Source organism: Eptatretus burgeri, chromosome 12 (genome assembly GCF_056783735.1).
Source record: "Eptatretus burgeri isolate ZD-2024b chromosome 12, Ebu_testis_v1, whole genome shotgun sequence".
Taxonomy (NCBI): Eukaryota; Metazoa; Chordata; class Myxini; order Myxiniformes; family Myxinidae; genus Eptatretus; species Eptatretus burgeri.
In genome coordinates this window covers 37,674,867-37,702,466 of record NC_140972.1, presented here as the reverse complement: position 1 = coordinate 37,702,466, position 27,600 = coordinate 37,674,867, and the positions used below count along the sequence as shown (strand labels likewise).

General features: G+C 35.8%; 1 protein-coding gene across 1 annotated transcript in view; it reads right to left on the bottom strand.

Moving 5' to 3' along the window:
* Positions 1–275: 275 nt before the first annotated feature.
* LOC147015430 (von Willebrand factor A domain-containing protein 2-like) overlaps positions 276–27,600 on the bottom strand; it is a 74,659-nt gene continuing 47,334 nt past the window's right edge. Inside the window, exons 11-13 of the mRNA XM_085850177.1 lie at positions 26,914–27,465; positions 3,290–3,412; positions 276–3,065 (exon numbers count right to left, since the gene is read on the bottom strand). Of these exons, the coding sequence (XP_085706303.1) occupies positions 3,022–3,065; positions 3,290–3,412; positions 26,914–27,465 (719 nt within the window). The 3' untranslated portion in view covers positions 276–3,021. The remainder of the gene's footprint in view (positions 3,066–3,289; positions 3,413–26,913; positions 27,466–27,600) is intronic.

Here is a 27,600-nt window from a genome sequence, read left to right as displayed (position 1 = left end):
TAATGCACTGTGAAACAAACCGATTCCATGTTGTATTTATACTTTTAAAATATATCTTATTTGATAAATTGCTCTATTTTTGGTTGAATGTTGAGCTTTGTCTGCGTGCGGAGTTTTTCAAACACAGTGCGGGAAGCGGCTGCCGGAAACGGGAGACAACCGAATGCACAGAGAGACACCACGGTTGGCATTACATAATAGATTATCATTCAACAAAATTGTACGTGATGTAACAGCAAATTAAGCAATGAAAACCAACGATGAAAACATGATTACGTTGTTATATTTCAAACCGACATTATAAAAAATCACTCTGTAAGTGTGTATGGTGTTTGCAGGAAGAAAAAAAAATGGAGACCCAGTAAACATCAATTGTAGATTTTTACAAACAACTCGAGAAAAACCATCCTGAAGATTCACCTGGCGAGTTACTTGCTGAGCAAAAAAAAATTACATAGCATGTCGTCAGGAAGGCAGCAGCAGTAGCAGCATGGAAGGATTAGGCCGAAATGAAACCGACACTGTGAACATAATGAGAACAGCCGACATGACATGGAAAGAATATCTGTCATTTAAGACGCATGCTAAAATTTTGCAGCTACTGGAGCTCAATGGATTAGATATGGGCAAATTCTGCATTCTGACCACACATGTCATAACATGCTGATGTTTGATGCCAAGAAAATGGTTTTGCAACTTGCTCAGTACATAATTGATTTTAGCAACAGGTTCATTATCCTGATTGATGAAAGCACATCTGCCTCCAACATATCTTGTCTAATAACTTATATCCAAATTGTATTTGAGGATGTACTGTGCAACTAGTTCTTTTTTTGACATTGTGAAGCTAAAGTCAGAAACAGGTGCTGGCAATGCAGATGAGCTGCTTTCCACCCTGAATAGGGATGGCATCTCTGAAGACTTACTGAAAGAGCATTCACTAAGTTTTGTAACTGATGGAACATCATCAATGCTTGCGAAGTATAAATGGGCAGCATCAGTTCTGCGAGGAAATATTAACAGCGATGTCATCTTGATTCATTGCGTGAACCATAAACTAGAACTCGCTGTTCATGACGCTGCTCAGACAGTGAGTGAAGCAAAGCAATTTTCACCTGTTGATAGATTTGCTGTATTTGTTCTTTTCACAAAGTCCAAAGAACCAACGGCAACTTGAAGCTGTGGCTGCTGAGCTCTGTGTTCAAATGCATAAGGTTGGTTAAGTTTTTCACATTCACTGACTGTCATCCTCCTGCACATTGGTGACTGCTTTCTTGGAAGGTTACCCCACCCTCGTTAAGTTATTTAGCCCAACAGATAGATCAAGTTCTTTACAGAACAAAGCAAAATTTGCTGGACGACTGGACAAGATAATGAACTGATTGCTTGTTATGGAACTAGCCACAACCAAAGATGTACTCGAGAAACGAAAAGGCCTGTCCATGTTTTGTCAGAAAAGGAACTCCACTGCCATCACTGCCAAGCATGAGATAAATTGCCAACTGGGGATCCTCCATCATGCAAAGTCCTTCCTTGGTACACCTTAACTCTTATCCACCTATGGGGCCTTCATCTGCAGTTTGATGAAGTAATGCTCTCTCCTCTGTGATGGTGCCTTTGCGTCACACCTTGCTAAGCTTGATGCCATGGAAACCAAGGTCTTCAAGATCATTGGAATGTCTGCCAATGAACCTGAGTGTCTGTGGCTATCATTTCACCATTACAGATAGGTCAGTGGTCTCTCTTTTCTACCACCTCCTTTCTGGTCTTCAACCCTCTGGCCTTTTCGCACTTTGATAGCCCAAGCTTTTGCCTGGCACACATGGTCTGCCAGTAACCCCCTTCTGGTGAAACTCCAAAAATCCCAAATCACTCTTTTCCCACCTGTGGAACCAACTTCCCTCCATGGCTGAAAGACAGCTGTTCACCACAATCCCAGATCAAACCCCATCCAAAACCATGATAGTTTCTATCCCCATTATGCCTCCCCAATCTCCACTCTTTCCGAGTTTCCAGTTTTTCCTTCCATTTCTGTGATTGAGAGTTTAGGGTTGTGTCCATCCTGTTCACCCCTTGTGTCCTACCATTACCCTCATTCTTCCCCACATCCAGTATTTCTCCAACTTTCCCTCTGTTTTGTCCCTCAACCCTGCTGTTGGTGTGTCTGACCCCAACACCCCACCCCCTTCCCCCTCTCTTTCTACTGTTGTTTTGTTCTGTTACATGAGCCTCAACACTATATTTTAAAAACATCCAAAAGCACAAAATGTAGTGAGAGCTTTGTTGTTTCTGCATTGAGCTAGTGAAAGGAAGGGGTTAGAAAGATGCTGAGAATAAGGATGGTAAGATAATGGGAGGGAAGAATTCTGAGTGGGTGTGTAAGGGTTAAATGGGCTGGGGTAAAAAGAAAAGGCAGAATGCAGGAGGAAGAAAAAGTAGCCATACAAGCACACAATAAGACGACATTAAGCACAGAACAGGAACTACAATCATCACCAGCAAAATCAACTACAATCATGATCACCAATTTACCGAAAACCATGGTCATGACCTGTCCAGTTCATGTCTTCTTCTTGAACTTCCAGCGAGGTGGAGATTATCCTTCCACTGCATGCTCTGCTGTTTCGTGTCAAGTTCAAGGTGGTGTACCCACGTCTCAACCTGAGTCAGAATCATGCTCATATAAGTGTCTGGAACTGATTTAAACCGCTCGCATAGTTCACTGGCGATGACAAGTCGAGCTCTCTTCTCATCAGCAATCAACATTCTGAGCACCCATCTTGCTGAAACCAGTACTTCCTCCCTTCCTCCCTCTCCTCTTTTCCCGTCCATTAATTCCCTTGGTGTTTGTCCCCACTGTCAGTTCTACATTGCTCTTTCATGAGCCTCACTCCTGTAAAGAAAGAAAAACATTCTAAAGCATGAGTAATTTGATCTGTGAAACTGTTGTGGCCCTAAAATATGATTAAATAGGTCAGGCTCGAAACTGTCTGAATGCCCCTTACATAATTAATCCACCATTCAAAGGGAATCCCTATTATGTTCTTCTGTAGTCATTGGTTGAACTGTGGAAGAGAAAAAAAGTTTCAGTATTTTGTGTGTGCATCTGTGAGTTTGCTGCCATTTAAATTTGAAATTTTCTTTCTTTTTCAATTCATTTGTTTTATGGCTGATGGTATCCACATTCTCATAAAAAAAAAAATATATATATATATATAAAATTAAGAAGATTGCGTAAAGGCGAGAGTGACCAATGTATAGATTGCATCCAATGTAGCTTCAAACCTACTATGTTCACAGTGAGGACCTTTGGCTTCCAGGCATTGACAGTAATATGATTGACCTTTTGGAACACATGTGCTTCCGTTGAGACATGGGTTGGGTAAGCAAATACTGCTGGATGGTTGGGATTCTGCAAAATCAAAAACAGACTCAATCATGTCAAGAATACGCCAATAATATATAATTTCACATTACCTTTTTTTCATGTTTTGAAATGGGATATATTATGAATGCAATGTGTTCTTGCAACCATGATTGCAGGCTGTAGAGATTGTCAGAGAAAGGTTGTCAGTCTTTCTCAATCAGGCATCTCAAGAGATGTTAAACCCCATACTCTGTACATAAAATGGAGAAAAGTTTTTCACTATTCCTAAATCTATGTCATAAACGCATAACTATTTACCCTAACATTTACTCCTAACTCTTCCCAAACTCTCTCCTCCTTTATTCTTCTAAACTCCCCCTTCTTTTTCTAAAAACATTCTCTAAACTCCCCTGCCCCGACCTCCTACGCCATCCTCCAATTTGCTTGGATAATATGTCGATGGAACCTACATGTGTGCATCTAATACGTTAATTTCGAAATGACGTATGAATGCTAAAAGAGGAAATTTTGCGCAGTCGCTATGTGTGTTTTTCCAGTGACTGGGTACTGCTCGCAGGGCACTTTTAACCTGCCATTCCTAATGCGAAATATGTAATTCAAATCGTCTTTGAAACGTAATTGTTAGCAATTCGATGAATGGGTGGCAATTTTAGAAAAGGCAACCGTAATTGTTCTGTTCCTAAAAGCAAATCAGACTCGCAGAAGTCCAGAAAATATGAGGAATATCTGTGGATGAGAGGTGTCAAGTTCCTGTTAGTACTAGCTAGCGGCGGTCGGGGATACAACACACACACACACACACACACACACACACACACACACACACACACACACACACACACACACACGGGCACACACTTCTCCTTTTACCAATAGATGCAAAAATCCTAACTATAATTCACAGATCGGTGTTTGTATGTTTGTTCATTTCTTTGGTTGTCACGTGACTCCTCCTATAGTTCTGGGCGAATTACAGCCAGACTTGTTACAGATGATCAGCTTGACCCAAATTAATGTATCAGTGTGTTTTTATCTTTGCCGGTGATTATAGACGAGACGGGAGTGAAGGGAGGGATGCAAATTCTCTATGTAAATATATATCATGTCGCGCTGCCTCCAGGTGGGGCAGGGTATTACAAGTCTCCACCATTTATAATACAGTATTCCTGTCACCACGTTTTACAGTGCAGAGAGGTGTTTTGAATTATAAGCAGTAAGTATGTTTTTGCTTCATGCACATACCCCAGGTTCACTGTGTGTTGCCTATGCACCACCCAAATAAAGGTATGCATCAGAAGAACCTGTTGCATGCTTGGAACAAGATCGCCTGTCGGGCAAATACTCTGCGAGTGAAGTATACTTTACCTTGTGGCCCCAGAACAAAACAGATAATATATCTATATAATGGTCCTCACAGCCCATACAGCTCCCACCCCCACCATGTCCTCCCAAATATGATGAATAGTAAATATCATCGTTTTAAACTTACGCTGTGAGTAGGGTGAATATACTGGTTCTGGCTCACTTTTCCCCATGTAAATGAATGGGGGATTTTCAGCGATTCATATTTTTTTTCCCTAAAAATAAACCCCCTTTTTATCCCAAGGTATATTTATTTGTCTCCCCTTTTAACCTGGGGACACTTTTTTTTTCAAATAATCCATGCAATAAGATAAAGATTTGTTCAAGTATTAAAGTGGTCATGTGATTTGTTAAAGGTGATTCGAAAGAAATATCTGAAACGTCTAAGACTCGGGACACTCTTTATCAAATAACCGATGCATATTGTTTAGCTCACTCATTGAACCTATAAAGATTTGTTCATTCTCAAATTTCTTCAATAGTTTAATTTTCTTTGCACAATAATCCCCATCTAAAATATTGAAAAACAAAACATTTGAATCTTTATATTTTTTAAGATACCCCTTTTGTGCCATTACGAAATGATAAACTTCTCTTAATGCTCTTGTTTGACCACCTCCTGAGCCACATATCATTTTGAGATTATAGTAAATTGTTTTTTCATTGTTCAATTGATAACCATCAAAGTTTTCAGTCCATTCAAGGATATTCATTTTTTTTCTTTACATCCTCTAACTTACCACTTTTTAAATTGATTCGCTTATTTGTTTTATTTACCTTTGTTTTAGTTATTTTTTCAATAAGACTTATTTGATATTTTTCACATTCATTATGTTTTCCATTTATATACCAAGACTGAGATTTTCTCCACTCTTTAGTTTGATTAATACTTGGTTTGACCATTTATATATTGCAAAAAAACGTGGCGGTAGCCCTCAAAAAACCCTAACCCATCTTCCCATCGTTAAAACACAATCTATTCTATTCACTCGATCATACAATATCCATATGGAACACAATCTATTCCATTATCTAAAATAAATCTCTTATCATCATAGGCTCCTAATGCCTTTTTATTTACTTCTTCACTATATATGTTATGTTTATAACTTCTTATTGTATTCATTTTCCTATATTCTTCTTTCTTATTCATCAAACAATAATCATGATTTCTAAAAGTTATTGATTTCTTTATTACATATTTCTTTATTCCCTTTAACCTCTTATCAATCTGATCACCATACTTATAAGCATATGCCTTTGCTCTCAATCCAATAAACTCACTCATTACTTTTCCACCCAACTCATCCTTAAACTTACCAATAACCTTTTCATTCTTTTTGGAAAATAACTCACTCTTCTTGCTGAAATTACTTGTATCATATACTCCAATATTTTTCTTCATATCTTCATAAACATCATCAGTTTTTATATCTAAGATAAAACTATCAGTGTTCATATACAACAATGAAACATTTTCACCATACTCTTTCTTTAAGTCATTATACAAATAATCATACATCAATATCTTCGATAAAACAAGAACTGCTGTTCCAATATAAATTGGTTTATCCATTACAATACTTTCCTTTTTCATATGAATTGCAGAAAAGTTCTCTGAAAAAACCTCTTCTCTCTCAAAACTTGGTTTATTTATCAATCTCGAAGCTTCTTTCCAAGATGTTGCGAATCTAATGCTTTGCCTGTTTCTAACATTTTCCATAGTCTTTCCAAATACAGCATTATTCATTAATTTATAAAAGTCCCCTTCAAATTTTACTTTTGTATTTGCTCTCATATCTGTATTGAATTGAATATACTTTTTCACCCAAGGACTTTGTTTAAATTTTAAAACTCTATGAATTTTAGCTACTCTCAATCCTTCTCTCAAAAACTGTTTTAAGCTTCTCTGATGCAAAACATATCCCTCTTTATCATAGAATGTTGTTAATAACTTTTCTGTTGATTTGCCTTTAATATTAAAACTTTTATGATAATCACTGAACCATTCTTTCTTTGGGGTTTCTTTCTCACATGCAAAAGGAAGGTCTTTATGCTTATTATGAAGATCACTCGGGTACCTCAAATCAACTTCAAAATAATAACCTTCTTCTTCGTCATTCAATTCCTCTTGAGAAGAAATAACAATATTCATCAAAGCCTTTTCATAATCCTTTTCTTCCACCCACTCTAATTTACCATAAGGCAGAGATTGAGACATTGCCCATCCATACAAATTATTAGCATCAAAATACATCAAATAATTACTATCTTTTTCACTATCATAATTTGGAAGATATTTATTATTTGCTTTAGCATATCTTTTTGAACATACTTGTGATATTCCACCTCTCTTGGACTTCTCAATCATCAAAAGCATATCAACATCACTGATTAAATCTATATCTTGTTTTGTCATTTTCAACATTGCACTCCAAGCTAAACCAGGAGCTGTGAAATAGTGGGCAGGATCCAATCCATAACAATTTTTATTATGACAGAGTGATTTAAAAGCTTCAAACACATCAGCTAACAATAAAACATCTGTTTTTAGATATAAATCATGATATTCTCCAAGGTTCTTTATCTTAAATATTTTCCATATTTCTTGTGCGTGTTTATATTCCTTATCACTTATCTCTTCTTCATAAAGGTTATTATAGAAACTTTCTTTTGAAGGAAGTTGTGTTTCTTTAAATCTAATAAATGAATCCATATAATCATAAGGATAAATTCCCTTACTTGTAAGAATTTTCTCTTTACTTTGAATTTCATTCCTTGTTTGAATTTCCTCTCTCGTGAGAATTCCTTCTTTAATCAGAATTTCATCTTTAATCAGAATTTCATTCATTGTTCGAATTTTCTTTATAATTAGAATTTCATCTTCAGTTAGAATTTCTTCATTAATTTCCTCATTAATTAGAATTTCCTCTTTACTTTGAATTCTCTCTTTAATCTGAATTTCCTCTTTAGTGAGAATTTCCTCTTTTGGAAAGAATGAATTAAGATTTGGAAAAGAGTCCGTGGAGCTTAGATTTGATGCGAGGTAGGCTAGTGGTGTTCCCATAAACTTGTAAGAATCTAGAAACCTAATATGAGTTAAAGGTTTTGTGAATATCATTTTTGTAAATGAAATATACTTTTGACTTGTGTTTGTTATGGCAGAAATATTCCCTGGTGTTTTTGAAAGTTCATTTATAAATAGATGTGTATCATAGTTGGCGCTGTTGTGAAGAAAGACTGGAATAAAAGAAGGTAATTTATAATTAAGATTACAACAGGAATGAGCGGGACCTCTATATTTACCAGTAAGATGACAATGATCCATAACTTTAGACTCCTTAATTTCCCCCTCACAAATATGACAGATATTGTTCTTTCTAAATTCTAATTTTTCTTCTTTGGTTAATTTCATCGGTTCATTTGTTTCTTTCATTAATTTAGTGAGTCTTATACAATCCTTTTCTAATCGTTTTACAAACTCTTGTGAAGCTTTTTTTCCACTATAATGTTCAAGTTTGTTATACTTTTCTCCAACAGATGATTTGATATAATAACAGAAACCACAAGGAATATGTTTTTGATATTTATTTGTATATGATTCTTTTGGATTAGGAGAAGCAGTATTTATCTTTTTAAGGATACACTCAAAATCAGCGTATATCACAAATGGGTGCATGATAGATTTATTATAATCTTCAAAAGAAATCTTTTCACCAGGTTTAGGCATTGTAATTACAGCTGATTTATGATTACTACAATATTTTGAATGTTGTTCCAATCGTTCTTTTGTATGAAATGAATTAAGACATCGCTTCCAAGGATATATTTTGTTTGCTGTTCTGAATACCTGAGAAGAGATTAATCTTGATAAATTATTGATGTATGTGTAATGTGAATTATTTCCAACACTAAAATATAAAAGATCAATGTGTGTTTCTTCATTTTTATAGTTGTTTGAAATTTTTAATATTTGAACTTTGTTTGTATCCGTTAATCCATATACATTAATAGAAAGATTATTCTTTTTCTCAAATTTAGGAATATCTGTTAGTGGCATTGGGAATTTAAAATCTTTAATGTCCAAGGTATTCTCATATTTCATATATTGTTTTACTCTTTCTGAATTACATTTTGGTGGATGAAAGTGAGCAAGAACAGACCAGAGAAAACATTTATTATCATTGTTCTTAATATTAACAACTGCCTTCTTTAGTTTTATTTCTTTTGGTAATTCAATATAAGAAGAAGCTTTAAGAGGGTTTGATTTTAGAATGTGTATATCTAAAAAGATGATTTTTTTAATATTGAATCCACTTCCTACCACTGTATTATCAACATCCTCCTCTTGTTTTGATAGTTCTTCATAAACCCCACTATTCAAAAAATCTTGAAATGATGCTATAAAATGAAGATCTGTTCTCATATAAGGAGTTTGTTCTTCATCTTGTCTTTTCATATTCATTTTCACTCCCATATAAAACTTTAAAGTTTTCATTTCTTTTAATGTCTTTTTAATAACTTTTTCAACATCAGGTTTCACTATTTCAATTGATTCAGCTATTGATGATGGACCGGGTTCTCCAAATTGAAAAATCCTTATTTTTATATGCCCTTTAAATGCCCCATCAGTGTTTTCAATATAATAGTCTCCCTTTACTTTAAACTCATTTTTCTTGTGTTTTTGTGATTGAAGATGTCTATTATAACTACTCTTCAAAACATCCTTTGAGCAGATATCACAATGTTTTCTTTCCAACTCAAGAGGAGATATTTTATGAAATAGATTAAATGTGTGTTTGTTGGTTCGGAGGTGTTTTCTATAATGTTTATATTTGTGATTACAAACATCACAGTATGTTGTATTCACCATATTTATATAATAAATCTTTGCTTAAACTAAAATTTTCTTGATGAAAATTTCGTTTATTTTACAGGTGAATCTGTGCTTAAAACCATTTTATCCTCCAACTTTTTCACTTAATAAATACAATGTTTCAAGACACAAAAGACAAGTTTCAATCAATCTCTTCATTTGTTAGATACTGAGAAATATGTCAAAGATGTAAAATTGAACAAAGATAAATATAACAACAATTGGATAAAAACAATTATGGTAAATAATGAGTTCTTCAATTTCCTTCAGTGGAAGGGCTTTTAGTATACCTGGTAGAACATCAATTAAAGTATCTCTAACAAAAGTTTCTCCTCTCCTTCTGGTAATATATTCAAAACGAGAAAAAGCAATGAAACAAGAAAAAGTATCAAAAAACAAAAACCTTATGGATGAAGCTTTAGAAAGAAAAGATAAGACCATCTGTAATATGCAAGGAGAAATTTGTATTTTTTTCAACAACCCTAAAGATGTAAATCCTGATGAAATAAAGGATGTTAATATATCAGGTGAAATGACATTTCGTTCAATAGTAGTTAACGATCATTTTAAAATTACCTTTAATATAAAAAATGTTGTCGTTGAATCTGGTAATGAAAAAAAGTATATTGATATCGATGGTAATATTATTAAATATGAGTCAATATACAACTGAAAGTATAGATGAATTTCAGTTTAAGTAAAGTTTTACTTTATAAATATGCTAGACTTTCCTGATTCTCCATATGACAAATTTGAGAATTGTCCTGCGTGTGAAAGACTGGGATTAAACACAGAGTCAAAAGCCTATAAACAATGTATATTCTGTGATTATCTTCTAATTAATGATAATAAAAAATATAAAAAGGAAGATAATTCTTTTAGATTTACACCAAAAATGAATTACGTTACAAGATTGATCAGAGAAATGAATGTAAAGTATGAGGGTGATAACACACCTTTCCTTACAAGGGAAGAAACTGAACGTATAAGAGAAATGTTCAAAGGATTGTTGTTATATATTATTCATGGATGTAATTTTCAGGGAAATATCAACACAAGATATTGTATAAATAAAATAATGGATTATCTTGAAATTAAACCTGAACTGAGGATAAAATATAGAGTTTCTAAAAAAGCCAATAATAAATTAAATAACCTGTTTTCCAAATATATAAATGAATGATTTTTTACCCATTTGGGAAAATAAGATAAAATTTAACAACCATAAAAATCTCCCAAATTCATTAAGATGTCTCATAGTTGGTTCAAGTGGATGTGGAAAAACCTGCTTATTTTTAAAGATGCTCCTCACTCCCAACTTTTTAGATTATGATAATTTAATAATTTTCACAAAGTCGAGTTTTCAACCAGAGTATCAACTACTCTCACAAGGTTTTAATGCTGGTCTTCAAAAAGAAGATATAATCGGTTTATTTAAACGTCAAAAAAACCTAAATGATTATAACATTGAAGATATAATTCAACTATTTTGTGATACACAGAGATGTAAAAAGAAATCAAATCCTATAACTTGTATTCTTCGTGATAATACGGATGATATACCGTCTCCCCAAGATTTGGAGAAATCAAAAAAGAACCTCGTTATCTTTGATGATTGTGTTAATGAGAGAAACCAAACGGGAATGGACAGCGACTACACAAGAGGGAGACATTCTTCTTGTAATTGTATTTATCTTAGTCAATCGTACTTTCAACTTCCTCGTCATTCCATCAGAAACAATGCTAATACTTTTATTTTATTCAAGTTAAATTCAATAGATATCAATAATTTTTGGAGAGATAATTGTTCTACATTATGTAGTAAAAAGAAATTTGAGGATTACATGAAGCACACGACTGAAAAATATAAATATATTGTTGTGAAACAAGATGAGATATTAAGGGATATATTTTTTGTTTTATAAACAATTACATATATAAATGACAACTATTATTGTAAATCTTGTGGGTAAATCTGCTTCTGGAAAAAAACTTTCATAAATCAAGGTTCTTGTGTAGTACAAATGAGAATATTGTAAATTTACTTAAAAAACACCCCGTGATACGCATTGTATCAACAACAACTAGAGCAATAAGACCTGGAGAAGTAAAAGGTGAAGATTATCACTATATTTCAGTGGAGGAACATATGCGATTGAGGAATGAAGGTCAAATATTTGAGGAGGTTTCTCTTGGTACAACAAAATATTCACATTGTAAGAGTGAGTTAAGGAAACTAAAATCTGGTGGTCTTGGGATATTAGAAACTAATCCAGAAGGAACGAGACAAATTATTAAACATCTGAGCGGAGTGAAGATTTTATCATTCGGTTTTGATGTTGATGAAGAAACTCAACGCAAACGTATGAAAAGCAGAGATGCAAGTATTAGTGAAGAAGAAATTACAATTCGCATTAATGTTAATAAGGAATTTGATTAAATATTTAAAGAAAAGGATTTATTTGAACACATCTACTTGAATGATGAAGAAAAGGAAAATTTCCCTGTTGATCTTTACAATTCATTAAATGATATTTTACAATAAATAAATGGATGCAAAAGAAAGAGCAAGAAGATTTAAGGAACATCAAGAGTTGGTTTCAAAAGTTGTAAAACAGCAGGAAGACATAAAGAAGAAACACAGATAGAAACTAACGGGCGAAGAAGCATTTGAAAGAAAACAAGATAAATTTTTTAAACCACTTTTAAAAACTTCCCAAGAAAAAATTAAAGATGTTTCCACAGTTCCCACAGTAGAATATACTCCTAAAAAACATCAAATGTTAAAAGATTTTGATCAAATGACGGAGGAAGAATTAGAGCATTTAGGAGAATTAAAGGTATATGATGATGAAGGTTTATTTCAACAACTGGAAGAGATTAATCGACCCCCTGATTATATTGTGAATGCTCTTCAAAACAATGAATATTCAGCGGATTCAAAAACCAAAGCAGGACTCATTCCAACAGAACAACGAGCAATATTTCATCTTGTTCAAGAAAAGGTATTGATATTTAATGATGAATTAAGGTTCTTGGGTTCTGCTCAACCTCCTGTTAAACTAACTCCGAGATTAATGTTTCTTCTCACAAAAGATGGAAGACAAGGTTCAACTGTGAGGGATGAATCAAAGTATATTGATAAACCATTGGATATGAAAAATAATGATGATAGAGTATATATTGATCTGCTGAACACTCTAAATTATTGGGTTAGTATTTCTAGTAAAAGTAGGAAAAATGAGAAGGAGAAACACATTATTCAGGCTTTAAGTATCCTTGGTTCAGGTATTAGTTTTCTTCCAAATGACCCATCACAATTAGTTAAGACTGTTATTGTTGTTAGGAGTAAGAAGGCTGGAAATAACAATTGTTTTAATGAAGCATCAGCCATTTTCGACCAGTTGATGAACATGAAAATAATTAATAAAAATCAATATAAAGACATTTTATCTCATATTAAGGCCCGGTCACACCTTGACGTTTTAGCCAGCGATGGCAACGTATTAAAATGTATGTAAAACGCTGGCTGACGTTGAACTTTTGATGTTTTTTTTTAAAGATTCGGACGTATTCATAATGAGTTGGTCGTATGCATAACATATTAGTAATGGACACAGAACGTTTCGTTGTGTTATAGATAACTTATACCAACGAATGCTGAACCTGTTGTTGGCCTACACAACCGATGCCCAACGATAGTCTAACTTCGGCATAGCGCGTTGCACGCATCGCCGACGATGTCGTGACGTAGCCTATTAAAAGGCTGACGCACAACGATTCGAATCATAACTGCCGTAGAAATGGAAGTGACAACATCGCGGTCACACCTTGGCGATCTTGCCAGCGTATGCCGACCTAAGAAAAATGTGTCTAAAACGTTGGGGGCACGTCAAATACGGTATGAGTAAGTTTGGTATACGTGAGTAGAACGCTAAAGTACGCTATCATACGTCGTAGTAAGTAGAGTATGTCAAGAAATTTTAAACATGTTCAAAATTTTACGACGTACTCGGCGTATGACACACGTTCCGCATGCGATGGGGATAAGTTTTACACACGATATGTGGACGCTTACACACGTCCACAAAGGCTACTTATAAGCAACTCATAAGTCGAAACACGTCGCGGTAATGTCTTTTTTACGCGAAACTTATTTCTAACTTATGTTTGACGTGCTTTGAACCAATTCTTTACGTAGTCCCAACACACATCAACGTATGTAGACGTATTCCAATGACGTCTTCCGGTCGACAAAAAAAAAAAAATGAATGTGTTTCTAGCTTACAACTGCCATATAAAGACGTGTTCCCAGCGGTTTTGGGAATTGGTATATAAAAATGCTGCTCATAAAAGGGGAACCCAACAGTGTTTTCGAGTTCCTTTTTGAGTCGATGTCCATGTCAGCAGTAACAGTATCAGTATCAGTATCAGTATTAGTATTAGTATTAGTAGTAGTTTGTTCATGTTGGCAGTAGTAGGTGAGTGTGAGGGGGAGGGTGTGGGTTATGATGGATCGTCCTTGTGTCCACGGGTAGGTTCATAGGCTGCCACTCAACGATTTAAATGGCTGCATCTCCACTATTGAAAGTAGACGTTTGCGCTCAACAATTGGATTTTTTTTTACACTCAACGACTTTTAAACGGTACCACTCAGCTATTTTCATTGTTTACAATGAACGATTTAAATTGCTGTCACTCGCCTTTGTTTTTTGACGCTGGCGCTCGGAAATTTTAATCGTTTCTATTGAACGTGCTAAATCGCTCAAACTCGACTATTGAAAGTAGACGCTTGCGCTCAACAATTCGATTTTTTTTTACACTCAACGACTTTTAAACGGTACCACTCTGCTATTTTCATTGTTTACAATAAACGATTTAAATTGCTGTCACTCGCCTTTGTTTTTTGACGCTGGGGTTTGGAAATTTGAAGCGTTTCTTCTGAACGTGTTAAAACGCTCAAACTCGACTATTTTAAATAGACGCTGCCGATGGACAATTGGAATCATAGCCAAGCTAGACATCGAAGTGTGAACATCCTCGTCATGCCGAAGAAAAGTTTGAAGAATGCTGCAAATAAGTGTCCTGGCCGTGGCCGTGGACGTTGACGCAAGGACGATCCATTATACCGACGTCTTTCAGCCTATGAGTAACTTAAAAGTAACGTCTGTCGATGTGTGGCAATGATCGCGTAACATGCCAACAACACGTTAATCATAGGTTAGAAATAAGTTTCGGGTACGCTAAACATTACCTCGGCGTGTCTCAACTTATGAATAACTTACAAGTAGCTTGTGTTAACGTCTGTCAACGATCGCAGACCGTGCATACAACTTGTGGCCAGCGTAGCGGAACGTGTGAGTCATATGCTGGCATACGTCGTGAAATTTCAAGCATGAAAAAATTTGAGGACAACCAAAAAGTGCAAGGTTTAAAGCCAACGTACAACGACGTATGGCAGTGTTTTTCAGCGTGCTCTCAATGTTATCAAAACTTACCCATAACGTATTCAACGTGTGCCAGCGTTTTAGAAAAAAAATTCAAAAATCGGCATACGTTGGCTAAAACGTCAAGGTGTGACCGGGCCTTTAAATAAGATGAGAAGCACAATCCTTAGTTTCAATTTCACAACAAGCGACCACACATCTTCATTCCCATACCCACTACAACTTGACCCAACAATCGAATATGAGGCATCTTTATTGTCCATGGAAACTTATAACACCTTATTTAATATAACTGATAAAAATGACAAGTTTAGTTATAATCCCGGAAGTGGATACAAAACGATAACAGTCTCACCCGGAGCATATGAGATTTCTCAAATATCTTCCGAAATTGCTCATCTTATGAAAGAACAGGGTGATGAACCAAAAAATATTGTTATAGACATTCAAAAACATACTTCAAAATCAATGATTAAAGTTAAAAATAACTACAAGGTTGATTTCACAATTGATAATTCATTTAGAGAGTTATTGGGTTTCTCCTCAAAAAAGATTGAAACTAATGGGACGTTTTACAGTGATAATGTCATTCAAATATCCTCAGGAATAAATTCGGTGTTAATTGACTGTGATTTGATTGATGGTGCTTATAATGATGGAAAAAAAACAAATGCAATATTTTCATTCAGCGCATACTCAACCCCAATTGGTTATAAATTCAATATGGAACCCAAAAATTTGGTTTATCTCCCTGTGTCAGGACAAACCATACACAGAGTAAATTTTAGGATAACCGACCAAGATAATCGTATGATTTCTTTTAATGGAGAAGTTATATCCATCAGAATTCACCTACGTGAAGTTTTCCAATAAATAAATACGATGGTTATTGTGAGGAAACACGAGTTGGGAAAATATAAAATAATTACAGGGGATGGGATGTTCCTTTCCCCATACTACAAGGGTGAAGGTATGTATCTTGGTAGAGGATACTATAAACCTAAGAGACAAAGGGGTGTTGGACATCAATTTAGAGGAGATGGGTATTGGTTCAACTATTCTTAAACATAAAGATCTAATTGGTTCAACTGCTTCTGCTGTGGGAAATGTAGCAGGTGCTGTAAAGAGCATAAAAGATGCCCAGAAAGAATCTCATAAATTACAAGCAATAAAAGAAATTAAGAAAGGCAAAACTCAGTTGTCCCCTCAAGAACGACAGAAAATAATTCGAATACTTGGATCAGGGTTTCAAAAGTTTTAACATCTTTTTTTCCTAAATAAATACAAGTATGGAAGCAATTGATAGTATCTATGATTTGGATGATACTATTATTATCTCAAACTCCACTAAAAAAGAAGATTACTTCAAGGTAAATGCAATAACTGGAACAGACTGGAATACGAATGGTACAAAAAGTTTTGAAATAAATAATCAACAAACCTATTTGAATCTCTCCGAAAGTTTCTTGTTGTGTAAATTTAAATTCACTAAAGCTGGGAATAACACAAACGCTACACTTGTAAATTATTTCTTCTGGAAAATGTTTGATAGTGTGCGTTTGTATATTGGAACACAAGAAGTTGAAGCGGTTGATTATGTCTCTGCTGTATCTGAAATGATGAAATTTACACTCTATACATTCAGTGATAGAATGGGAAAGGGGTCTGTCGAAGGTTTTATTCCTGATATGTCAACGGTTACAAACACAGACCCTGGATATACTAAAAGTAAAGGAATGTATAATGATGATACAAAAGCAGAAAATAGTTTTACTGTGGCAGTTCCTCTTAAAGGTATATTTGGATTTTGTGATCATGATAAAGTTCTGTATGGTCTTAAAATTAGATTTCAACTACAAAGGAATGATAATGAAAATAGATTGCTTTTTGGTGTTGGTAGTGCTTTTGGTGAACAGAATAAATTTGTGATTGAGGAGATGAGTTGGTATATCAGTGAATATACTCCTAATCTTAAAACAGAAGAGATGTTGAATCGAAGACTTAACTCAAAGAAACCACTCAGTGTATCATACCTCAAAAGAAGATGTCAACACGTTAAACTCAACCAAACTACTTACACGTGGAATTTGGGTGTTCTGGAAGGAAAGCCACGATATCTGTGGATCATTTTTAAAAAGCCAGATGGTGATACTGCGACTGATAAGAATAATGCATTGAGTGATAATGCTAAGGTGAAACAACTTCGCGTTTCTCTAGATGGAACATTTTATCCACGAGATAGATTGGAAATTAATTGGGAAAAAAATGATTTTGCTGAAGCATACAAGTCTTACCAAAAGGTGTGTGAAAGTAATGGAAATAAAGAACCAATTTTGGATATGACAGCATTTAAAAGTTTGTATACAATCTATGCGTTTGACCTGAGCGCTCAAAAGGAAACTATAAAGTCTAATCGAGTGGATACTTCCCTATACATTGAAAGAGGAGAGAGTGAAGAAGTTGATACATATTGTTTGCTTTTGGAAGAAACAGAATTGCAGATTAATACAGATAATGGTGTGATGATTAGTCTCACATAATTTTTTGTTAAATAAATGAGTGGCAAAGTACCAACTGGGGTATATGTTAATCAAATCAACCTTCATAAACTATCATCTTGTGTTCAAAATCAAAAGCCTTGTACGATTGACGTTAATACAATTCAGAGAAAAGGAGCAGTAAGAATTGATGTTTTGCTCACAAGAGAACAGGTTAAAATCTTGAATGACACTGGCTCACCTAAAATTAAAATGACAAAACCAATGTTGAAAAAATATTCAATAAGAGAGACGAGTGGAAGATTTCTCCCATTTCTAATTCCTTTATTTGCTGGTTTAAGTGCGGTTGGAGCATTGACGGGTGGTATTTCAACAGCGGTGAAAACTGCCAACGAAAGGAAGGCTCAACTCCAGGCTCAAAAAGAATTGGAAAGACATCACAAAGAGTTGGAGAAACAAATTAGTGGAAGTGGTGTAATTTTAGATTTTGCTGAAAAACTTGAAGGTCTGCCTGATAAAGCGAGATTGTTAGTTGGAGATATGCTTTCTTCTATAGCACAAGCAGGTGTAAAATTAACGAAAAGAGGTAATGGATTATATCTTTCTAATAAATAAACGAGCATTGATGAGTGGTTTAAAGAATTTGGAAAGAATACAACATCAAATTTACAACTTGTCAAATATTGTAAGAAATTAAAAATTCATAATGTGGTTATTTGTATGAGAGATGAATTAACAAATGTGCCGAAACATACAAAGAATATTATTATGAACTTAGAAGATAATAATGGGAACGGTTCTCATTGGGTTTGTATTTTTAATAGTCAAGACAAATATTATTTTGATAGTTTAGGTCTTCCACCACCTGTTGAAATCATAAAATTCTTACAGAATGGTGTTTATCAAACATTTCAAGTCCAAGAATTAAATTCTCAGTGTTGTGGTCAATTATGTCTATATGTGTTATTTCAACTCAAGCCTGGTGTTGGCGCAGTGGTTAGGGCAGCGGCTTGGGATCCAAAAGGTCCTGTGTTTAAGCCCCGTTGGGCCACTGAATTAATACACCAGGGGGTTGACTCAGCCTGTCATCCTTCCGAGGTCGGCGAAATGAGTACCAGTGTACTGGGCCGGTGTATACCCTGGTTAAAATAGGTGTACCATATCCCTGTGTCGTAAGAGGCGACCAGGGTTGCATCAGGAAGGGCATCCGGCGTAAAACATGTGCCAAATCACTATGCGGATCATACGGATGATCCGCTGTGGCGACCCCAAACGGGAGCAGCCGAAAGAAGAAGAAGAAGTGTTATTTCAACTCAACAAAAATAAAAAATTTTATGATATTATTTTTAATCTAATATAAATGACTTATGTTGGTAAAGATGGTTCTATCTTTGGTGTATCTCAAGAACTGGATATTGATTTATCAAATTATTACACAAAGGCACAGGCTGAACGACATAAATATAATATAACCAAAAATATTAACATGAAAAATGCTTATAAATTAAAAAATTATCCAAGCCCGACTGATGCGAATGACTTGGTGAGATTAAGCGATTTATCACAATATATATCTTTAAATAAAATGGCCGTGTATTCCAAAGATACAGAAGTGTTGATATTATCTCCAGGTCATACAGAATTCACAGTTCGAATTAAAATAAATTTTTATAAAGAAGGGTGTATCGTTTGTGTGAGAATAGAACAATGGGGGTATGATATGAATGATTTAGGGTATAATTGGTCATTTAAAATTAACCTCGAAGACCTGGAACAATTAAATCAGTCTCGTAAGGAAGAATATTATCCACTTGGTATCGAGAATGAGTTTTGTGGGGCCATGATTAGTAAACAACAAATAAAAGAATTTAATAAGGGTAAATATAATAATGGTTTTCTTATACACAACACAGGGACTTATACACGACACAGGGACTGATATCATGAAAACAGAAAAAAACAGGATTATATATAATAAGTAAGGAAATACAAAATGATTTAACTATGGGAAGATAGGGAGGTGTTTCGTGCCATAATATTATTCTAACATATATTTCTAATACATAAATGATAGAAAGAAGGCTTCAAGAAAATTATCATTTCTGTGTCCAAGCATACCTTCAAGAAAAGGGTATTCGGTATTTTAATAAATATGTTCTACAACATAAGAATGAGGTATTTTCAATAAAAGATTGGCATTATGCTGATGTTGATAAACCGACAACTTTAGATTTAATGAGAATGTTAAATAATGAAAAAATTATAAAGTTAAGAAAAGGTAAGGCTCTTTTAGAAATTCAAAATAAATTTTATTGGTTTCCTGTTGTAAAAAAATTATTTTGGATACAGGAATAACAAGAAATCCTGATGAATATATGTATGATATTCTATGGGGTGTAACCGATTCAAGGATAATAAGGGATGAGGAAGGAGTTGAAGAAGAGAGGAAAGAGGAGAAAAAGGAGAAGAGAGAGAAGGAGGAGAGGGAGAAGAAAGAGAAGGAGGAAAAAGAGAAGAGAGAGAAGGAGGAGAGGGAGAAAAAGGAGAAGAGAGAGAAGAGAGAGAAGGAGAGGGAGGAGAGAGAGGAGAGGGAGGAAAGAGCGAGACAAAATAAATATCAAAATATGGAAACCAGTGAGATTAAAAAAAGATTGGTGGTATTACAGAAAATAACTCAACCCACCGAGGAGGAAAACAAAGAATTGACAAGTCTATTTGCAATACTTTCGACAAGAATATTGACATCGACAAGCTATTCATTTTAATTCAAGTTTTTCATTTTTTTTCTTAAATAAATGGAGGAGAGAGTGAAGGCATTTCTAAGGATTCTTTATGTTTTAAAAATTAAGATTCAAATGTGCATGTTGGAAACTAAAAAGGTTTTTGCACTCTGCAGGAATTTTTCACATAAATAAATGAGTTATTGTCTCAAATGTAAAAAGAAAACTAATACTAAAAATATTTCATATATTAAAAGTAAAAATAACAGGGTTATACAAAAAGGTATATGTTCAGTGTGTGGTTCAAAAAAAAATCTATTTATCTCCAAACACAAACGAGGAGGAGATATACAAAAGTTTTTATCAGGAAGTAAATTTACAACTACTGGAATACCAGGGGAATTACATCTTCCAGGGTATTCTTTCTGTGGTCCAGGCACAAACTTGGATAAAAGATTAGATGAGGCAGACAATCCTAAATCCTGGAGTAAACCCATCAATAGAGTTGATGAAGTGTGCATGAGACACGATATTGATTATGGGAATACCACAACGTTGGAAGAAAAGCATGAAGCCGATAGAGAAATGTTGTATAATTTGTCTCTGATACAAAATCCAACCTTGAGAGAAAAAGTTGATCGGTTCATTGTGAAGAAGATGATCAGTGCTAAATTGAAACTTGGACTTGGAAATTCAAAAAACTTATAGGCTCTAATGATGTCATTAAGACTGAAGAGCAATTAGCTGATGAATTACATAAACCAATATTCACAAAGTTTCAGAGAAGGAAAGTTTATTCCAAGGAAGTAGATTATATCTGGTCTGCTGATTTGATTGAACTCAATAATGATAAGGGGTACAAGTATGCTTTAACCGTTATTGATTTGAGGAGTAGATACGCATGGGTTGTACCATTAAAAAACAAAACAGGTAATACTCTTATGTTAGCCTTTCAACAGATATTTAATAAAAGTAAGAGAAAACCTAAAAAATTGTGGACTGATGAGGGTAGAGAGTTTTATAACAAGACATTTATGAATTTTCTAAGAAATAACAGTATTACATTATACAGTACCTTTAATGAAGGGAAGGCAGTTGTTGTTGAATGTTTTAATCGTACCTTAAAAGAGAGACTATATAAAAAATTCACACAACTCGGTTCACAACAATGGTCATCTTTTATTCAGGATATTGTGGATAAGTATAATGACACGATTCACATGTCAACAAATATGAAACCATCAGAAACATTTACAAAATTAAAATATGAAAAAGAGATTAATGTCAGAAAACCTAAGTTCAAAGTTGGTGATATCGTAAGAATATATAGGTGGAAATCTCATTTTGAAAAGGGTTTTACTAAACGATGGACGAACGAACTTTTTTAAATTGTTGATGTAATAGATACGGTTCCTTGGACTTATAAGATATATGATTTGGAAGGGGAAGAGATTTTAGGTTCATTTTATTCACAGGAATTACAAAAGACAAAGATAAATTGAAATTTTTTGACTCCGCCCCTTTTTGACTCCGCCCACACAAAACCCACCCACATAAACCCCACCCCACACAAGCTCCACACAAACCCCACCCCACACAAGCTCCACACAAACCCCACCCCACACAAACCCCACCACACACAAACCCCACCCATATTCATCATATTCACATAATTAGTGATTAGTTAATTAGTTCCCCACACACAACATGTTTATTTAATTAAAAAATTATCCACCCATCCACACAAGCTCCACTCATCCACCCATCCATTTATCCACACAAACCTCATCCACATAAGCCTCATCCACATTCACCCCTCCCACATAAGCCCCACCGAAGCCCCGCCCACATAAACCCCTCCCACACAAGCTCCACCCACATAAACCCCTCGCACACAAGCTCCACCCACATAAACCTTTCCCACACAAACCCCACCGAATCTCACACATATAAACCCCACCCACACAAGCCCCGCCCACACCGAAGCCCCGCCCACATAAACCCCACCCACACAAGCCCCGCCCACACAAGCCCCACCCCTCATCCCCCCTGTACGCCCCCACCTTTGACCCACCACCTCCCTCATCCCACCCCCACCCTTCCCCACACACACACATGGGGAGGGGAGGGGTGGGATGAGGGGGTGATGGGTCATTGGGGGAGCGCACCTACCCCCCCCACTCCCCCCACCCCCTCCCTCTCCTTAATGTCTTGATCCTTTTTTTGAAATTCAAAATCAAGTAATTGTAAACAAAACAAATATAATTAATGAAAATTGAAAATATTAAATATTCATTTGCGAGAATGTATAATCTTTCCCAGCAATCTTCTTCAGATGTCTTGTGATGTCGAAACTCAGACACCATATTCTGTTTTGAAACAAAAAGTGGATAATAATTAGGTTTTATAAAGATAATTACATGGTAATATGAGTAAGCCTGGTGTTGGTTCTAAGTTCAAGCCTCGTTGACCACTGAATTAACACACCAGGAGGCCGACTCAGCCTGTCATCCTTCCAAGGCCAATAAAATGAATTCCAGTGTACTGGTAAAACCACGTCCAAACTAATGATGCAACCAACATAAGATGACATTCCAAAGAGAGAGTGATATTAATAAAAGAATAACTAAATAATAATTCAGAAACATTTACCTCCAGAAAATCATGTGTTGTACCAGATTGCTTCAACAGCTGATGTTGTGTGATCGAGCTGAAAATAAAATAAAATAATGAATCAAGGGTATAGATGGAGAGACAGACAGAGAGAGGTAGGTAGAAAGACAGACAGAGAGAGATACAAAGAGACAGACAGGGAGAGATAGAGAGAGACAAACAGACAGGGAAAGAGACACACACACACACACACACACACACACATACATATAAATATATATATATATATATATACATATATATATATATACATATATATATATATATATATATATATATATATATATATATATATATATACACACACATACACACACACACACACACACACACACGCACGCACGCACACACACACACACACACACACACACACACACACACACACACACACACACACACGTCTCACCATTGGTTTAATTTATTCGAGATCAGAGGCTGTGATAAGACTTCGTACCAGTCATTATAAATGTTTTTCAATTCTCTTCTAAAATCATTGACCTCTTCAATAAGAGCATTCATTTGATGCACCTCATCGTGATATGTAAACTCCACTTCTTCCAAGGACCTGCCAGGAAAAAATATATATTTTCGCATTATCACGATTTAATTTATAATCAATTGCTTCATTGTTCAAAGAGGAAACCATACACAAACTTACCAACTTTGTAGTGAGCTGTTATCTTCATCGGAAGAGAGTGAGTCCATGTCTCAGTTTTTTTTACCATTGGTACAAGATGGCAAAAAGATCAGAGGCCGTGTCAGTCATTAAAAATGTTTTTCAATTCTCTTCTGAGATGATTGACCTCTTCAATAAGAGCATTAATTTCATGCACCTCGTCGTGATATGTAAACTGCTCTTCTTCCAAGGACCTGCCAAGAAAAAAAAAAAAAATATATATATATATATATATATATATATATATATATATATATATATCAGAATTATCACGAATTAATTTATAATCAATTGCTTCATCGTTCAAAGAGGAACCTATACACAGGCTTACCAACTTTGTGTTGAGCTGTTTTGTTCACGGAAGAAAGATCGCTCATGTCTCAGTTGTAAAAATGAAAATCCCGTCTGGCAGAAACTTTGTCTGGCGAATCACTTATAAAGCAACGATGAGGAGATTGCTTAATCATTGGGTGTGGCCACAGGAAATGACGCTTCGGGAGAGACAACTTAGAAAATAACTGGGAGATATATTCTCAAATTGTATGAATCATTTTTAAAACATACTTAAAATACCCTAAAATGGTTTTGATTCAAATGTTTTCAGTTCGTGTTCTGAGATAAAATATAAACACGAGACCTTGTCTCACAGAATAGTTCCTATTTTTTCACAGCATGACTGTCCAAAAACACTTCCTCATTCACACAGCACGACCGTGTCAAAAAAAACACTTCCTCATTTTCATGACACGAACTGAAAACATTTGAAACAAAACTTTTTTATGGCGTGGTTTATGCACAAAAATGATTTGCAACTCGGGCGGTGGCCAGATGAGATCATTAAGAGAAGTTTATCATTTCGTAATGACACAAAAGGGGTATCTTTAAAAATATAAAGATTCAAATGTTTTGTTTTTCAATATTTTAGATGGGGATTATTGTGCAAAGAAAATTAAACTATTGAAGGAATTGGAGAATGAACAAATCTTTATAGGTTCAATGAGTGAGCTAAACAATATGCATCGGTTATTTGATAAAGAGTGTCCCGAGTCTTAGACGTTTCAGATATTTCTTTCGAATCACCTTTAACAAATCTTTATCTTATTGCATGGGTTATTTGAAAAAAAGTGTCCCCAGGTTAAAAGGGGAGACAAATAAATATACCTTGGGATAAAAAGGGGGTTTATTTTTAGGGAAAAAAAATATGAATCGCTGAAAATCCCCCATTCATTTACATGGGGAAAAGTGAGCCAGAACCAGTATATTCACCCTACTGCTGTGCATTGACAAGACCCAGATATGACCTTCCCATCAGTGTTAAGAAGCAACCAAACCAGATACAGTGTCTCCCTCTGGGAAGTCAGCCTGAATGTTGGGAATTATGACGTCATCTTTCCGATTGCACACTCATTAAATAAATAATAAAGTCTGCCATGTTCAGAGGAGGTAATCCAGCAAGTTTCAAAGTCCACTCTTTCTCAATGATGGTCAAATGTTTGGGTAGAATGCGCCAGTCTACGGACCTTTGTATCTTGCACCGGTCCATGTCCTCAGCTGTTTGTGGTACGGCGGGTTGCAATTTATCAGCTTTTTGGCCAAGTTCAGAAAGTTCTCCAACTCTTTCATTGTGCAGAGGAACACCCCTTTCTTTCTGATATGTTTCCAAGTATTTTGAGCTTTTTTTCAAAAGCTTTGTGTGCCATTTTAGGTCACAATCCTGATCTCGCACACACAATATACGTTTGGGTGACCTTTTGATGCCTGCTGCTCAGGGTTTCTGCACATCTGTGCTGCGCATTCTGGGGCAGATTACGTCATTTAAAAAGTCGCATATTTAGGCATTAACCCTCATCCTTCATCCCTCTGATAAGCAGATAGGAGCCTCTTCTCTCTCTTAAGATCTCGAAAAAAATCACAAGCTGGTCAAACACTTAGAATATGTCTTCCATTCCTGAAAAAATCTCACTCCCACTATCTCTCTCTGAAAGGACCATCTGGCAACCACCCCCCCCATCTATTTTCTTAACAATCCTCTTGAGGAGATTTTCATTCAAACCCCTGGGTCTCATGATCAGCCACAATCTTTCTTGGGCAAGCCACATTTCAACGTTGGCCTCTAAATCCAGCCACCAACTGAGCATCCTCTATCATACAAAGTCTTTCCTTGGCACACCTGAACTCCTATCCACCTGCAAGTACTGCTCCCCCCTCTGGGCTAGTTCCTCTGCCTGACTTGCTCAGCTTAACGCTCTGGAAACCAAGGCCTTTAAGATCATTGGAATCTCGCACCCCAAAGCTGAGTCTATGGGTTTATCACTATGCCATCACAGACAGGTCAGTGGTCTCTCTGTCTTCCATCGACTCCTGGTCCTGCACCGTCTGCTCTTTCCATGCTTTGTACCCCCCCCCCCGCTCCCCCTACCCCAGGTGTCTACAGGGCTCACACAGTCCACCATCAACCCCTTTCTGGTAAAACTACCTAAATCCAGGATCACTGCTCATCTCCACTCATTTTTCCTCTTTTTTCCCCACCTGTGGAACCAACTTCCACATCCTCTTCAATCTCATTCTTCCCTCCCTCCAGGTCTTCAAGACAATCTCAGGTCATTCCCAATCGAAAACCATCATCTTTTCTACCCTCATTAACCCCACCAAAATCCCTCCTAATTTTCCAGTTTTTCCTCCTTGGAGTTTCCTTCTCCATGTGTGTTTGTTTTCCATCCTGTTTTTGTCTGTTAATTATTGATCCGTTCAGTGTGCTCGTTCTTTCACGAGCCTCGACAACCTACACAAAGAAAAACAAAACCACTCTGGCTAATTCGCATAAAATTTACTACTGGGTGAAGAATTGCATATGAAAAGTGAAAAAAACATTATTAAACTGAAAATTATTTTGAAGATGAAAACTAAATTTAAAGCAATGTATGTCAATGAAAAGACTCAATTTGTTGATCTAAATTGTTATCTGTGACTTTTTTTTTTCCAGTGAGATGATGCAAGGTTGAATTTGTAAGTTTTGTTTGAACTGTATGTTGTAATCCAAACTTTCGAGGATGCTTTTCAGAAGTGATGTCACAATATGTACAGTTGTGCGCTGCATGGACAGCAGGACTTTCTCACAAACAAGGCTTTCCCAGGGGGCTATGTAACAATTCTGATTGTGAACAGAGGTAAAGTGCTAGAGAAAGCCTTTTATCTTTGAATTCAGTCAATTAAATGCTTCAGATAAAACAGCATTCCATCAGACCAATCAGACAGGATAATAAATGCGCCCACCTTCACATATCTTGTGAACCAGATTGGCCTCATAATGCTCCAAATCATTGAAAGACGGAACAAGGATGACAAGCAGTGGATCGCCAGACAGTTGCAGCAATTGTTCCGAAGTGGTATTCCCCGTTCCCACTGCCAGAACAGTCACTCCACTGTCTCTCAGCTGTTCAGCAGTCTCGGTGGCATCATCAAAACTCGGCCCACCCATTACCACAACCACCGCCTTTGTTACACCGGGACGTGCACCAGCAAGTGGTGTCAGGGAGTATTGTAAAAGCTTTTTCAATGTTTTCCCAAGCCGTGGCTTCCCTACTAGATGTGGAGCAATTGCCAAAGCCCTGTGAACTCCATGCTCACTTTTGTGTGTCCCCAGATAGAAAAGAATTTGGGGCTTTTCGGAGAAGATGATTGCGGCCACACGAGTCCTTTTCTTTTCCACATCAAACAGCCTTATGACACCCCTTGCAAAAGATTTTATCAACTGGAAATCCTGTCGAGCTACATTTACTGAGGAATCCATGATGAATATCAGGTCGAGCTCTCGGCCAAAGCAACCTGTTTGTGGCACAAAAAAAGTAAAAAGCATTGCAATTTCTTCATTTTGCGCTGTAAGCTAAATCAATCTTAAGCATACTGCCATCCATTTTCATTAAGGTCCCAAGGGGTACCATTCAGTGCTATGGGAAGCTT